Source organism: Ranitomeya imitator, chromosome 5 (assembly GCF_032444005.1).
Source record: "Ranitomeya imitator isolate aRanImi1 chromosome 5, aRanImi1.pri, whole genome shotgun sequence".
Classification (NCBI taxonomy): Eukaryota; Metazoa; Chordata; class Amphibia; order Anura; family Dendrobatidae; genus Ranitomeya; species Ranitomeya imitator.
In genome coordinates, this window is record NC_091286.1 from 598,011,400 (window position 1) to 598,027,651 (window position 16,252).

General features: G+C 48.3%; 1 protein-coding gene across 1 annotated transcript in view; it reads right to left on the reverse strand.

The window, feature by feature from the left end:
• Nucleotides 1–10,204, reverse strand: part of PCCB (propionyl-CoA carboxylase subunit beta) — a 45,508-nt gene extending 35,304 nt beyond the window's left edge. Inside the window, exons 1-6 of the mRNA XM_069727958.1 lie at nt 9,981–10,204; nt 6,375–6,494; nt 3,806–3,874; nt 3,650–3,706; nt 1,542–1,655; nt 511–621 (exon numbers count right to left, since the gene is read on the reverse strand). Coding sequence (XP_069584059.1) covers nt 511–621; nt 1,542–1,655; nt 3,650–3,706; nt 3,806–3,874; nt 6,375–6,494; nt 9,981–10,169 — 660 coding nt within the window. The 5' untranslated portion in view covers nt 10,170–10,204. The remainder of the gene's footprint in view (nt 1–510; nt 622–1,541; nt 1,656–3,649; nt 3,707–3,805; nt 3,875–6,374; nt 6,495–9,980) is intronic.
• Nucleotides 10,205–16,252: the final 6,048 nt, after the last annotated feature.

The window sequence follows — 16,252 nt, forward strand, 5'->3', positions numbered from 1 at the left end:
ATTTAAAGAGTTGTTCTCATCTTGAACATTCATGGGATATCCACAAAAAAATTTAAGAAATTGTTCTTGACAATTTTTCAAACGGTCATAAAAGTACAGAGAAAAATGCACATGTACAAGCACCTTGTCATCTCCGGGTGATGAGACAGGGCCACGTACTAGAGTCTGGTGCGGGTCCCAGAGGGATATTTAGGATATTTCTTCTGTGGAGGTCGATTTGAGACATTTATGGACAACCTCTTTAAACACCCTCATACGAAAGAGATTTTATTTTTCCCAGCTCAAAAGTTTGGTTCTGGTTCAAGTTAGTATACTCTTCTGATACCAAAACCGAACTTTGGAATAAAGTAGGGGTTGGGTACCAGAACCAGAATCCCTGGGACCAGGCATCCCCATTTGTAACCTTCCAGAATCCTTATCAGACATGTCTGATTTTGGAATCTCAAACTCAGCTCACTCACAAAAGTGGTGCTACTTCTGAAGAAAATGAAGATGAAGAAGATGTCTTACCTTAACCATGAATGTGAAGTCTGTAAGTGCTGGGGAATAAACTGCGCCCCCTGCACACGGTCCCATAATCAGGGAGATCTGCGGCACAACTCCCGAACTCAGGACGTTCCTCTGACAATGGAGAAACTACGTTACATAACTGGAGACACAACTTTCCCTAAAATGTGGCGTCTTCTGTAAAGCTGCAGCATTTCAATAGGCAGTGGCCATTATACATGTCTATAGCACACATCCTTCTCTGGAGCTGTTATACTCCTTAAACCCAAAGACAATTTTCATATTTTTGCTTTAGTTTTTTTCTTCTCCTACTCGCAAGAGTCATATCCTTTTTCATTTTTTGAATTGACAGATAGATGAGGGTTTATTTTTCTTGGGAGGACAATTTTACTGGAAAATGGGACAAAATTAAATTAGGTGAAAAGAAAAAAAAAAGAAGAAGCAATTTGACATCTTTTTGCAGTAGTAAAAATGACCTCCAGGTCAGCATGCATACAGCAATACCAAACTTGTATAGTTTTAGTTTATTTTCCTTTGCTGGCAAAATAAAAAAAATTCTGCTTTGTGTCACCAGATTCAATGGCCCATAATGGTTTTATTTTTCTGTCCATGAAGCTGTGTAAGGACTTGTATTTCGGGTGGCGAGCTGGTCTTTTCGTGATACCATTTTTTGTACATAGGATGTTTTTATTGCATTTTGATTTGGGGATTGTTACCGCAGAAAGGGGAAACTTTGACGTTTCAATCTTCCAGCTTTTTAGCGTCTAATGTATGGGTTAAATAATTGTATACATCAGACTTTACAGGACGTGACAATACCAAATATGCTTTTTTACTTTCTGTATTAGAAAAGGGTGAGGGGAGCTGGCGATGCAAATATTAAAGTGTTTTTTTTTGTACATTTTTATATTCTATACTCTATTTTCTTAGCCCCCAAAGCGCCCATGTACGGTACAGTTTATCACAGTAGAGAAAAGCAATCAGGTCGTATTAATTAGCCCTAATGGTAATGATCCATACGTTACGTTTCTTACCAAGAAGATATCAGCATAGCCGGCCAAGGACTCCACACCCTCCTGGATACGAGCTCCGCCAGAGTCATTAAGTCCAATCACGGGGGCTCCCACCAGGACTGCCTGATCCATGATCTAAAGGAAAAAGCAAGGAAATCGCATGAGACAACTCAGCCACCAGAGGAAAAAAAATTCTGATCACTTAATAGCTACAATATTAATGGATCAGAACTACCAGTATCATCAGTCAGGAGACCTCTTCCGTGCCCCCCAAGAGGCCGTTCAGTCGGGAGGACTCCCCCAGAGGCCGTTCAGTCGGGAGGACTCCCCCAGAGGCCGTTCAGTCGGGAGGACTCCCCCAGAGGCAGTTCAGTCGGGAGGACTCCCCCAGAGGCAGTTCAGTCGGGAGGACGCCCCCAGAGGCAGTTCAGTCGGGAGGACGCCCCCAGAGGCAGTTCAGTCGGGAGGACGCCCCCAGAGGCATTTCAGTCGGGAGGACGCCCCCAGAGGCATTTCAGTCGGGAGGACTCCCCCAGAGGCAGTTCAGTCGGGAGGACGCCCCCAGAGGCAGTTCAGTCGGGAGGACGCCCCCAGAGGCAGTTCAGTCGGGAGGACGCCCCCAGAGGCAGTTCAGTCGGGAGGACGCCCCCAGAGGCAGTTCAGTCGGGAGGACTCCCCCAGAGGCAGTTCAGTCGGGAGGACGCCCCCAGAGGCAGTTCAGTCGGGAGGACTCCCCCAGAGGCAGTTCAGTCGGGAGGACGCCCCCAGAGGCAGTTCAGTCGGGAGGACGCCCCCAGAGGCATTTCAGTCGGGAGGACGCCCCCAGAGGCAGTTCAGTCGGGAGGACGCCCCCAGAGGCAGTTCAGTCGGGAGGACGCCCCCAGAGGCAGTTCAGTCGGGAGGACGCCCCCAGAGGCAGTTCAGTCGGGAGGACGCCCCCAGAGGCAGTTCAGTCGGGAGGACGCCCCCAGAGGCAGTTCAGTCGGGAGGACGCCCCCAGAGGCAGTTCAGTCGGGAGGACGCCCCCAGAGGCAGTTCAGTCGGGAGGACGCCCCCAGAGGCAGTTCAGTCGGGAGGACGCCCCCAGAGGCAGTTCAGTCGGGAGGACGCCCCCAGAGGCAGTTCAGTCGGGAGGACGCCCCCAGAGGCAGTTCAGTCGGGAGGACGCCCCCAGAGGCAGTTCAGTCGGGAGGACGCCCCCAGAGGCAGTTCAGTCGGGAGGACGCCCCCAGAGGCAGTTCAGTCGGGAGGACGCCCCCAGAGGCAGTTCAGTCGGGAGGACGCCCCCAGAGGCAGTTCAGTCGGGAGGACGCCCCCAGAGGCAGTTCAGTCGGGAGGACGCCCCCAGAGGCAGTTCAGTCGGGAGGACGCCCCCAGAGGCAGTTCAGTCGGGAGGACGCCCCCAGAGGCAGTTCAGTCGGGAGGACGCCCCCAGAGGCAGTTCAGTCGGGAGGACGCCCCCAGAGGCAGTTCAGTCGGGAGGACGCCCCCAGAGGCAGTTCAGTCGGGAGGACGCCCCCAGAGGCAGTTCAGTCGGGAGGACGCCCCCAGAGGCAGTTCAGTCGGGAGGACGCCCCCAGAGGCAGTTCAGTCGGGAGGACGCCCCCAGAGGCAGTTCAGTCGGGAGGACGCCCCCAGAGGCAGTTCAGTCGGGAGGACGCCCCCAGAGGCAGTTCAGTCGGGAGGACGCCCCCAGAGGCAGTTCAGTCGGGAGGACGCCCCCAGAGGCAGTTCAGTCGGGAGGACGCCCCCAGAGGCAGTTCAGTCGGGAGGACGCCCCCAGAGGCAGTTCAGTCGGGAGGACGCCCCCAGAGGCATTTCAGTCGGGAGGACGCCCCCAGAGGCATTTCAGTCGGGAGGACGCCCCCAGAGGCATTTCAGTCGGGAGGACGCCCCCAGAGGCATTTCAGTCGGGAGGACGCCCCCAGAGGCATTTCAGTCGGGAGGACTCCCCCAGAGGCATTTCAGTCGGGAGGACTCCCCCAGAGGCATTTCAGTCGGGAGACCCCCGGGGCTGTAGGATATGGTAGATATTATATGCAGGGATCTGCACAGTCCATAGGAGGAGGGTTAGTCTGATGATATCCACTTGATGCCACCGTGTATATGGTTTATCAGGTTTTTGATACCTTGCAGATTTTTTGAGCATGAGCTCCAGACAAGCTGCCGCCAAACACAGTAAAATCCTGTTAGAAAAAAATAAATAAATAAAATATAAGAACATGAAAAAACAAACCATAAATGTCTGGATACTCGCTATGTATATAGTTGTGTCTGTCGACTACCTGGCTAAACACGTAGACCAGCCTGCCGTTAATGCGGCCCTGTCCGGTAACCACGCTGTCTCCAGGATACTGCAATGAACGGGGAAGAGCCATTATTTAGAGAACATTTATTACTCACACTCACTGTCAATTGCTGGCTGCAGAATGAGTCAACTGAAAATATGTCAGTGAGCTCATTCTAACAGTCTGACCAGTAGTTTCTCTCTTTTATCTGTCTTTTTTTCTTAGCTGCTCTCAGCTGATTTGTGACCACAGCATACTTCAATCTTATATGTGCAGGAAAACAGAGATCCTGTAGAAGAACTCAAGCCGTGCAACGTTTTTAACTACTTTACGACTAAGCCAAATTTTTCAAATCTGACATGTAGTAATGACTCTGCAATGCTTTTATATATCCCAATGATTTTGAGACTGGTTTTTTTTTCATGACACATCATACTTAATGAGATAGTGGTAAATGTTGGTCAATAGGGTTTTGCTTTTACTTATGAAAATACCAGAAATTTGGCAACATTTTTTTTTAAAGAGTAGCGATTTTCACATTTGGAATGTTTATACCTAAAATCCAGATATGATAGTCACACCACACACACACAAAAAAAAAGTTAAGAAGTAACATTTCCCTTAGATCTACCCTACATGAGCACCAAAATGTTTCTTTTTTTTCAGCTGCAACCGACTGCTATATGCCGTGGCGGCTGGATTAAAACACAGACGGACCACAAACCTCCATTGAATGTGCAGAACAGTTTTTATTCAAGAGGTAGGTCATCGGTATCTTGTGGTCAGAAAACTCCATTAAATATTTTTTTTTTCTTTATATAACAAAAAAAAACCCTAACATTTAAAAAGGCCATTTTCTGATGCCACATTAAACAATAGACAGCTATATGGTCTTTCCTGCCCACGGGATGATTTTTTATTTTGCCGATAAATGGATATTTCTACTGTTACTTAGGTCAGGCTATAACACTGGAGACACAGACCTCATAAATCGGCTATAAAGCTCCACAACAGGTTTCTGAGTGATAAAACCTCGCATAGAGCCGTCATTCCTGCCCTGCGGAGATCACTGTGTGACAGGTGAGTGCCGCCCTCAGTGCTCTTATATACTTGCTATCAGGCTGCACACCAGCACTGCCATGGGACGAGCGATGACATGTAAGAACGCCATTGTATGAGTGTCGCCTTTAGGCTATGTGCACACGTTGCGGATTTTGATGCGTTTCCGCAGCGTTTTTGGACGCGCGGAATTGCCTCAAATCCACAGTGCGTTGTGCACACAATGTTAATCAATGGGAAATACAAAAACACCGTGCACATGCTGTGGAAAAAACGCGCTGAATCGTTGCGGTTTTTTTTTCCGCAGCATGTCAATTCTTTGTGCCGAAACGCAGCGTTTCTGCACCCATTGACTATATATTGAGTAAGGCAAATCCGCACATCAAAAAACGCATGACAATCCACAACAAATCCGAAAGTAATCCGCAAGAAATCCGCAAGCATTTTTACCTGCGTTTTCTGCCAAGAGATGCAGATTCTGTGCGGAAAATTCCGCAGGCCAATCTGCAACGTGTGCACATACCCTTAGGGTTTCTATTATAGTGTCTTGCGGCTCTTATAAGGCAGACTGGATAGGTGACAACTTGCTGATCGCCAAGAGTCCGGCTACTGAGACCCCCGCTGATCCCAAGCTCTGCAGGGTCCCATCTGAATGAAGTGGTGGTCAGACAGGCTCCATTTATTCTCTATGGGATGGCGATGGACAGATGAGGAGAGAGAAGGATGGAGGAGTGGATATATGACCACCACTCCATCCAGATGGGGCTCTGTGGAGGCGAGTTCTCAAAATCTGTAAAGGTCACAGCGACCGGACCCCCAGGGATCAGCAAGTTACCAAAATCCTATTGAGAAGTGACAGCAAGAATCTTATAATTAATCTGTATTGAACCCAAAAACCACTTAATCAGAGCCAAGATGGTTTTTCTAAACACTTTCCAAATTTGCCAAGAGCACAGAGAGCTCACAAATGGAAACGTAGAAATGATGGAGGTGATGACCTACGGCTTCTTTTTTCTTTTGTGGCATAAGCTACATACTATGAGATCACATGCCTGGTCCGACTGACTAACTTTAAGAACAGTGCCGCACCTGTTTACAGGCTGTCTGTGGTATTGCAGTCCAGATCCACTCACATGAATAGGACTGGACTCACTATTATATCCTACCTGGGACAGATTTGGTGCCGTTTTTGGAAGAAATCAACCATTTAATCTAACGCTGAGAAACCCAATAAGCAGCTTCATTAATTATCTCAGATTATAATTAACAGGGAGAAAGTCGGATATTCCCCTTTAATACTTCTTAACTGCCATTGTGGCTACTGACCACGGTAGCTAAAGGGTTAAATAACCAGGATGGGAGATAACTCTGATCCCGGTTATTGTAGATGAGGTCGGCTGTATATCCCAGACTGCAGCTCTTCTGCAGGTAGCAGGACACACATAACAGTCACTATGGTATTGTAGGATTCGCCGCTCACTAAACCCCTCTGCTCTGAACACGTTACCTTGTTCCTGTCCTCCTGCATCCCGAAATCTGCACATCTGTGCTCCACAAACATGTCATATTCTGCAAAACTACCGGGATCCAGCAGCAGACTGATCCTCTCCCGCGCCGTCAACTTCCCCTGGCAGACATAGAAAAGTCAGGCATGTGCAAACAATTCGGTAATCCTGACAGCATGAACAGTAAGCGCCATTTTGTGCCTGTACGGTAACTTCTGATTGGCCAGAAGTTAGGAGTTACGTCACAAGAGCTCAACGTCCGTCTGAGAGCCAGAACGGAGCTCACACAGAGATGTACCGAGAAGGGACCTCCATGGAACATTGGAGCTGCCGGCAGGTCATTTTATACCGGAGACCTGACGGGAGCGACGCTGGAAAAGGATGAAGGCGGCGACAGGCGAGTATGAGAAAGGGGGCAGGGGAAATGCATTTAAAGCACCACTCCAGCGGTGCAATAAAAAACACTGGAGTGGTGCTTTACAAGTAACCGCTATTTTAAAAGAAGTTGCCCACTACTAGGACAACACCTTGTCATATCCCTCGCTTGGCACCAATAATAAAGCCTATACTCACCTCCCGTGCCGGCGGGTCAGCGATCAGCTGCAGCTCGGACTTACTCCTCATGTTCAGTTTGTGCAAAGGCGGAGACAGTGATGCCAGCACTACGTGTCACCAAACCGCACGAGAGAGTGCCGACACTGCGGGAATGGCGCCAGCAAGGGAGGAGAGTATAGGCTTTATGGGGTATGAGAAGGAGTTGTCCTAGTTGTGGATAACCCCTGTAATTTAAAAAAAAAAAAAATGTAATAGTGCACATGAAAATAAGAAACTATGTAATATATCTCAGAGAAATCTGCTTCTTTCTCCTCCTGGACTGAACTTTCTCTCTCAATTCAATGGGCAAAATCCACATTCAGAGAAGACACGTTCCCCATTACTGAGATAGGAGAGGACAGTTAGTGCTTGTAATATTCTATGGAGGAGACACTGACATTCTGCTGCACGTTCTCCAACTGTCACCTCCTATCTCAGAAACGGGAACCTCTTCATTCACTGCAGAAGACTGATGCTACCAGGGACTTGAGAATTTTGAGAAAACAAAAATCCATTTAAATAATAATCTTTATTTATATAATGCCAACATATTCCGCATATTCCAGTTGTCTTACTTTCACATGTACTATTTAGTGGAAGAAAAAAAAAAGCTCTGGTGACAGCTTGTCTCCTATCCTGGGCGTGTAAGGCTCGCTGTGTTGGCCATGGTTGCCCACCTATGAAGCAAAGTCTGTGGCCGGGAGTCATAGAACGGTAATATACAGAGTGCTGTGTATTGTACAAGCGATCACGGATTCAAATCCCAAACAGGAACTAACAACATAATGAAAAATATTTAAAAAATAAAAAAGATACAGGTTTGGGGGTTTTACTACAGAAAAAGAGAAATGGTGAAAAAGTAAATTATAGTAAAATAATAAAATGTAGAAAACCTCGTGTAAGCAATGTCAGGCTCAGATCCCCTGCAGGGACTAATACAAAATCAACCAGAAATGACAGAATTCATGTTATTTTTGCAGTCACTTGACTTCTATAAATAAAATAAATTGGAATATTTGGGTGATGCCTGAAGCTGTGGCTTTGCATCACTGACCAGCAGTATCACCAGTGGCCTGCAGACAGATGTGGCGCTGTTTATACAACAGAGGAACCGATCCTAGAATGGCTACAAATCCTCTATGTTTCACACAAATAAAATGATTAAGGCCAAGTTCACACTGGGAGGTTTTTATGCTAATTTTCACCTGCGTTTTACCGTACCAGCTATGGTAAACGTATGTTTTCACCCATTGGTTTGGGAAAAAAAAAAAAAAAGGTTTTTGTTTCAGGTTTTGCTGCAGAAAAAAAAAGAAAAACGGCAAAAACGCCCAGTGTGAACTTAGCCTAAGAGTATGTGCAGACGATCAGTAAACGCTGCGAGCTGGACGCTGTGTACTTGTGCAGCGTCCAGATGTTACAGCATAGTGGAAGAAATCCCATGCCCACCACAGATGCCCGCGTATCACCCGCAGACGGACATGTGTTGTGTCTCTCCAGACCGCAGCAGATCAATATCTCATACGGAGACGCCTCCACAAGGGAAATGTCACCCGTACAATGTACTGCACGCAGTGACTGCGCACGGTTCAGAGATCACAGAGGAGTCACCTGCGTTCAATAGACGACAGCACTTTGGACGCAGTGAACATGCGCTGCCACTTCCGGATCGTCTGCACATATCCTTAGGGGGAGAAAAAAATATAGAAGTGATCTGAATGTCAGATAAGCACCCCCCCCCAAAAAAAAAGAGAAATTCTGGAACTCTCTGAGGAAAACACGGAGACAAAGAGGCGGCAGTGGGGCACATGAGTGTTCACGCACGGCACCACACTCCTCACGCACAGCTCCGCACTCTGCCGAGCTCCTCACACACTGCTCCGCGCTCCTCACGCACAGCTCCGCGCTCTGTCGCGCTCCTCACGCACAGCTTCGCGCTCCTCACGCACAGCTCCGCGCTCTGCCGAGCTCCTCACGCACTGCTCCGCGCTCCTCACGCACAGCTCCTCACGCACTGCTCCGCGCTCCTCACGCACAGCTCTGCGCTCTGCCGCGCTCCTCCCGCACGGCTCCGCACTCTGCCGCGCTCCTCCCGCACTCTGCCGCGCTCCTCCCGCACGGCTCCGCACTCTGCCGCGCTCCTCCCGCACGGCTCCGCACTCTGCCGCGCTCCTCCCGCACTCTGCCGCGCTCCTCCCGCACGGCTCCGCACTCTGCCGCGCTCCTCCCGCACGGCTCCGCACTCTGCCGCGCTCCTCCCGCACGGCTCCGCACTCTGCCGCGCTCCTCCCGCACGGCTCCGCACTCTGCCGCGCTCCTCCCGCACGGCTCCGCACTCTGCCGCGCTCCTCACTCTGCCGCGCTCCTCCCGCACGGCTCCGCACTCTGCCGCGCTCCTCCCGCACGGCTCCGCACTCTGCCGCGCTCCTCCCGCACGGCTCCGCACTCTGCCGCGCTCCTCACTCTGCCGCGCTCCTCCCGCACGGCTCCGCACTCTGCCGCGCTCCTCACTCTGCCGCGCTCCTCCCGCACTCCTCCCGCACGGCTCCGCACTCTGCCGCGCTCCTCCCGCACGGCTCCGCACTCTGCCGCGCTCCTCCCGCACTCTGCCGCGCTCCTCCCGCACTCTGCCGCGCTCCTCCCGCACGGCTCCGCACTCTGCCGCGCTCCTCCCGCACGGCTCCGCACTCTGCCGCGCTCCTCACTCTGCCGCGCTCCTCCCGCACGGCTCCGCACTCTGCCGCGCTCCTCACTCTGCCGCGCTCCTCCCGCACGGCTCCGCACTCTGCCGCGCTCCTCCCGCACGGCTCCGCACTCTGCACACACGGCTCCGCCTGCACGGTCATGTACAGGACACTCCGTGGCCGCTTGTCTCCCTCCTGCCTCTGTACACGGCTCCACAGCGCTATATCCAGCACCATCCAGGCCTCGCTGTCACAGCCCATGTCCCAGGAAGCCAGGTGGACACAGTGCTGCCCCCTACAGGCAGCCCCTAGATGACACCGTGCCCTTCTCACCCTTCCGTGCTGGGCTTCTATCCTCTGCACTCCGCCGCCCTGCAGCGCTTCTCTCCGCTTCTTCTCTATTCTCTCCGGCACGGACAGGTGACTGACCGAGTACAAACGACCTGGGACTCGACTCGTCAACCCGGCGCCCGGACACAAGAACCCGGCCAAGAGCCGGGAAACACCGCGGACGGCCGCCATGACAAATCTTCCTCCTCAGCCAATAAAACGCTACTAAGACCCAATAGCCAATCATAATCAGCAATGTGAAAAGGTCGACGAATAGCAGAGCGGTGCTTGACAACTGACCAATCGGAAGAGCACAAGATGACAGTGGACAAATCACAGCATAGAACTGAGTGCGCACAGGACAGGTGAGGGCAGGAAACCAATGGCGAGCTGCATTACTGAACGTACCATTCTGGAAGTAGCAGGGTGTCGGTCACGTGACCCTGTAAGCTATTATAAAAGCCTGCACCTGGTGGTCGCCGGTAGTAGTGTGTGTACTATGCTGCACGGGGCACGCACGGTAGGAATGTCTGACCAGTGACGGTGTAGTTATGAATGATCCCGTCCATTTTACCATGTAATGTACTGAGAAATCAGCAAAAACTGTAATGTAGGATGAAAAGTGTAAAAAAAAATAAATAAATAATAATTTGTTGAGGTGACTGTGGCGGTTGTGCGGTAAGTTACCTGGTCACATGACTTCCTAGTTTTGGTGGAGAAATATTTAGTTATTTGTAATAAAACCAATAATTTCCTGGGCGCTGCAGCGCCTCTTTTCCTGATGACGGAGCGGGGTGAGGGCTCCTCTTTCCATGGTGAGTTGTAGTTAGTATTGATGCGATTTCTTATGCTCTGATTGCTTTTATCGCAGTCATTTGGACGGAGCTCCAGCACTTTGGGTTTTCTTATATTTTTTTTTCCTATTTCCATTTTTTAAAAGGGTTAAATAATTTCCTGTTTGGACAGATCTGACTTTTACGGATGAGCCGATAACCGTTCTGTCTTTCTCTGCTGGAGGACGGGATCTGGAATCCATATTTATTAGTTTTTCACTTTTCATTCTATTTTGTAGTCCTCCTGAGGGACTTGTATTGTTTCTTGTGAAGCGAGGCCAATGTCCGGGCTTAGCAGGAGGGCCAAGATGGCAGTGACTGAGGGGGGCTCTTCAGCTTGCCATGGCAGCCAGGGGTCTGCTATCGGCACCTGGTGGACCCTGAACAGACCACTGGGCTTGTGAGACCGCGATATAACAGCCGGCACCGCCATCTGGAGCAGGCTCCGCTCCTGAGCCCGCTGTATGCTGACCCCTGACATGTTATGTCCTATCATTGGGGCCTGAGAGGCAAGGGGGCCATTTTTTACTTTCAAAGCAGTTGGAATTTTGCATTTTTGTGCTCCACAGAGGCCCTCTTCTGTCTGTTCACTGGTGCTCATAAGTCTGGAAAGGACGAATATTTCTCTTGCATTTTACAGCACTTCTTCAAGATACTTTTATAAACCTGTGAAAACTGTAAATCACAAGAAATCCCCCCGCGCACTGTACTACGCTTTGTTTTTTTTCCACAGAACTCAAGGCCTTTGTTTGGTGCATTTCCTCCAGTATCTTCCCTCATTCAGAATGTTGTGTGATCTGTTCCATATATTTATTTGTGTTTTAAGGATATCATTTTGTTTAGTTTCTAAGAATTTAAGTGAAATGAAAACCATTTCTGCCGTATGTTTCTGTAATATTTGACATTCACTAAACTCTATGGGCCCAATTTATCATTTTGTGAGGTTTTAAGTTCCTTGTCATTTGTCTTCTGGTATTCGTTGCCATGTTGGGGAAGTTCTTCAAAAAGGTGCACGCGGTTTATGTATCTTGTGAATAATCAAAAATTAACTTTTTTTTTTAATCTATTCTGCAACTTTTTTTTTTTACCACAAAGTCAAGCGTTAAGAGAAATGGCGCACCTAACTTCACAGGAGCGAGCTGGGGTACTTTAGCAACAAACTGAACTTTTTAAAAGTCCTAATTGTCTATTGCTGGCTGCAGAATGAGTTATCTGAGAATCTGTCAGTGAGCTTGTTTGGACGTGGATCAAATGTTAAATGTAAAAAGATTAGATTTTCACCAGGGTTTTGGATCAGTTTTTCACATTTGGTCAGTTTTCACCATCAGAATTTCATAATTTTTTTATTTCTTGTGTACAAGAAAGTTTCTCATGTTATCCCCATCAAACATAAAAATTTGTTATGTGACTCAATATTTTTGAGCAAGTGACAACTGCAGGTTTCATAATGATTACGGTAAGTTTTGTTGCGCAGCGGCCTTTGATGTTGCAAAGGATTAAAGCATGCTGCGCACGGTCGAGGGACCATTTGAGTGCGCACGGGCGAGGGACTCTACATAAAAGCAGGAATTACCCGAAAGGAATGCGTAGAGCAAGCCAGGAAGGGGGGTGGGGGGGGAGAGATGGACAATAAGCCCCGCCCATCAGACCAGACCGAGCATATTTATATACACCGTGGGAGGAATAAAACTGGTATTTTATGTATCATTGGTGGAGTCAAGAGGTATAAAAAGTACTTGTATAATGCAGAGCTGACACTAAATTGAATATTTTTACATGATATGCCAAAAAAGTGGTGACAGATTCTCTTTAAGTGACTTTAAAAGAAGAATTTTTTAAAATACAAATATATTAAGACAAAAAAATCACACTATGCACAAGTATTCTTCTTAACCTATGCAACTAAAATGGTAATCCTACCACTGACAGTCAAGATTATGCACCAAATGGGGAGCAGGAGAAATCTGAAGACACAATATGAGGAGGAAGGTATGAGATGGGGGCATTTATGGGGGGATGGGTGCAGTCTCAGAATGAGGAGCAAAGGGAAAATGTATGGGGAGTGAGGGTGATGTGATGGGTGCGGACACAGTATGGGGAGTCAGAGGGAGGTGGTGAAGAGGCAGTATGGAAAGTGAGAGTAAATGTATGAGGAGGTAGAGGGAAACATGTAAGGAACCTTTCCTGTATGGAAAGGAGGGGGCATTGTGGAGAGCTTGTACCATAAGAGGGACAGTGTGGGGTCATATTTTGTGCAGGGAATATAGTGAGGGGCAATTATTTATTCAGGGGCTCAGTGTAGGCAGATATTTTTCTCATGGAGTCTGGACAAGGTGAAGAAAAGGGAGAGAACCACTCCAGAGACTGTCAACTATAAGGTACCTGGATGTAAATGGTTTTTGTGATACTAATATTTTTATTTGTTAGAAATATTAAAGGTGTTGTCCATGATTGTGATAAGTATGCAGTCATTCTTTTGAATTCTTACAGTACGCGCTGTCAGGATTCTCTCGTGTTGGTGATTTACATACATGCGGTCACGTGCTGACTAGACATGTGTGGCCTCACTCAGTGAAAATGAACTGAGCGATGCCGGGCACGTCTAGTCGGAATGTGGTCAGAAGTATACAAATCACATACTTGTGCAAGGGAGAATCCTAAGTGAGCAGTGCATTCACTATGAGAATCCCGAAGCCTGCAGCCATCTATAGTCACTGCAGATTTTCATCACAAACCTGGACGCACCCTTTAATTATAAAATGAAGCCCTGCAGCCAATCCGAGCAGCCTGAAATATACTCAGTCAGGATTCTGCTCTGTTTGCAGGTTCTAGCAGTCATCACATGGCCTCTTCACTCATGTGCGGTTATAATACTTGAGCTGTTATGTGACAATGAGCTCCTCTGTTTTTCACTGAACATTGCATTATGGCGAGCAGGTCGTCGGTGCGTGACTGTGCAAATAACTTATGTGCTGGGGGGTTCACCAAACCGAATTCTTAAGGTACCGTCACACTTAGCGACGCTGCAGCGATACCGACAACGATCCGGATCGCTGCAGCGTCGCTGTTTGGTCGCTGGAGAGCTGTCACGCAGACCGCTCTCCAGCGACCAACGATGCCGGTAACCAGGGTAAACATCGGGTAACTAAGCGCAGGGCCGCGCTTAGTAACCCGATGTTTACCCTGGTTACCATCCTAAAAGTAAAAAAAACAAACAGTACATACTTACCTACAGCCGTCTGTCCTCCAGCGCTGTGCTCTGCACTCCTCCTGTACTGTCTGTGTGAGCACAGCGGCCGGAAAGCAGAGCGGTGACGTCACCGCTCTGCTTTCCGGCTGACCGACGCTCACAGCCAGTACAGGAGGAGTGCAGAGCACAGCGCTGGAGGACAGACGGCTGTAGGCAAGTATGTAGTGTTTGTTTTTTTTACTTTTAGGATGGTAACCAGGGTAAACATCGGGTTACTAAGCGCGGCCCTGCGCTTAGTTACCCGATGTTTACCCTGGTTACCAGTGAAGACATCGCTGAATCGGTGTCACACACGCCGATTCAGCGATGTCTGCGGGGAGTCCAGCGACCAAACAAAGTTCTGGACTTTCTTCCCCGACCAGCGATATCACAGCAGGGGCCTGATCGCTGCTGCCTGTCACACTGGACGATATCGCTAGCCAGGACGCTGCAACGTCACGGATCGCTAGCGATATCGTCTAGTGTGACGGTACCTTTACCCCGGGTGCCAGAAAACCTAGATACGTGTGTGTGTGTGTATGATAGTACGTATGTACTTGCCTTCCCATCAATGCCTATGTGGGGCTCTCGTGGCTGCCTATTTATGTTTGTAATGCTGCTGTTGGTCCACAAGCGATCATCGCCAACACTACTCACTTAAGTTTTCCTTAACCCCTTTCTGACCTCGGACGGGATAGTACGTCCGAGGTCAGAACCCCCGCTTTGATGAAGGCTCCGGCGGTGAGCCCACATCAAAGCTGGGACATGTCAGCTGTTTTGTACAGCTGACAAGTGCCCGCAATAGCGGCGAGTGAAATAGCGATTCACCCACCTATTAACTAGTTAAATGCTGCTGACAGTGGCATTTAACCGTTGCTTCCGGCCATCGGGCTGGAAATGAGGGCATCGCCGACCCCGTCACATGATCGGGGGTCAGCGATGCTTCTGCATAGTAACATAGAGGTCCTTGAGACCTCTATGGTTACTGATGCCGGCTTGCTGTGAGCGCCACTCTGCGGTTGGTGCCCATAGCAAGCCTGCAATTCAGCTACATAGCAGTGATCTGATAATCGCTGCTATGTAGCAGAGCCGATCGAGTGGTGCCAGCTTCTAGCCTCCCACGGAGGCTATTAAAGCATAGCAAAAGTAAAAAAAAAAAAAAATGTTTAAATCACCCCTCTTTCGCCCCATTCAAAATAAAACAAAAAAAAAATCAAACCTACACATTTGGTATCACCGCGTTCAGAATCGCCAGATCTATCAATGAAAAAAAAAAAAAAGCATTAGCCTGATCGCTAAACAGCATAGCGAGAAAATGCAATAACGGGCGATCAAAAGAACGTATCTGCACATAACTGGTATCAATAAAAATGTCAGCTTGGAACACAAAAATAAGCCCTCATCTGACCCGAGATCCCGAAAAATGGAGACGTTACCGGTATCGGAAAATGACGCTATTTTTGTATATTATTTTTTATTTTTTTTAATTTTTTTTAAGCAAAGTTTGGAATTTTTTTTTTCACCACTTTGATAAGAGAACCTAGACATGTTTGGTGTCTATGAACTCATAATGACCTGGAGAATCATAATGGCAGGTCAGTTTTAGCATTTAGTGAACCTAGTAAAAAAAAAAGCCAAACAAAAAACAAGTGTGGGATTGCACTTTTTTTTTTTTGCAATTTTACCGAACTTGGAATTTTTTTTTCCCGTTTTCTAGTACAAGACATGGTAAAACCAATGATGTCATTCAAAAGTACAACTCGTTTCGCAAAAAATAAGCCCTTAAATGGCCATATTGATGGAAAAATAAAGTTATGGCTCTGGGAAGGAGGGGAGCGAAAAACGAACACGGAAAAATGGAAAATCCCAAGGTCATGAAGGGGTTAAAGAACAATATTGTTGGTTCTGATTGCTTGTGGAACTACTGGTGTCAGCAGAACAAATGTCAACATAATTGGAAGAATACACCAGCATTGGAAGTGTGACAAAGAAGGATGATGTGGATTCTGCGCTAGAGATCGTTGATGCAGTAAAGTTGTGTTTTATCCGTTTATGTGAAGCGTCTTGGGCAGCTTTATTGAACTCTGCCTTACGCCGGGCTCACTGGTTTCTCTGGTGGAAAGAGTGACCGGTTAAACAGTGTTAGTGATGTATATGAATCGGAGTCCGGCTTCTTCTTCTTTTACTATGAAACGCTTGGGTGATTAGTCCAA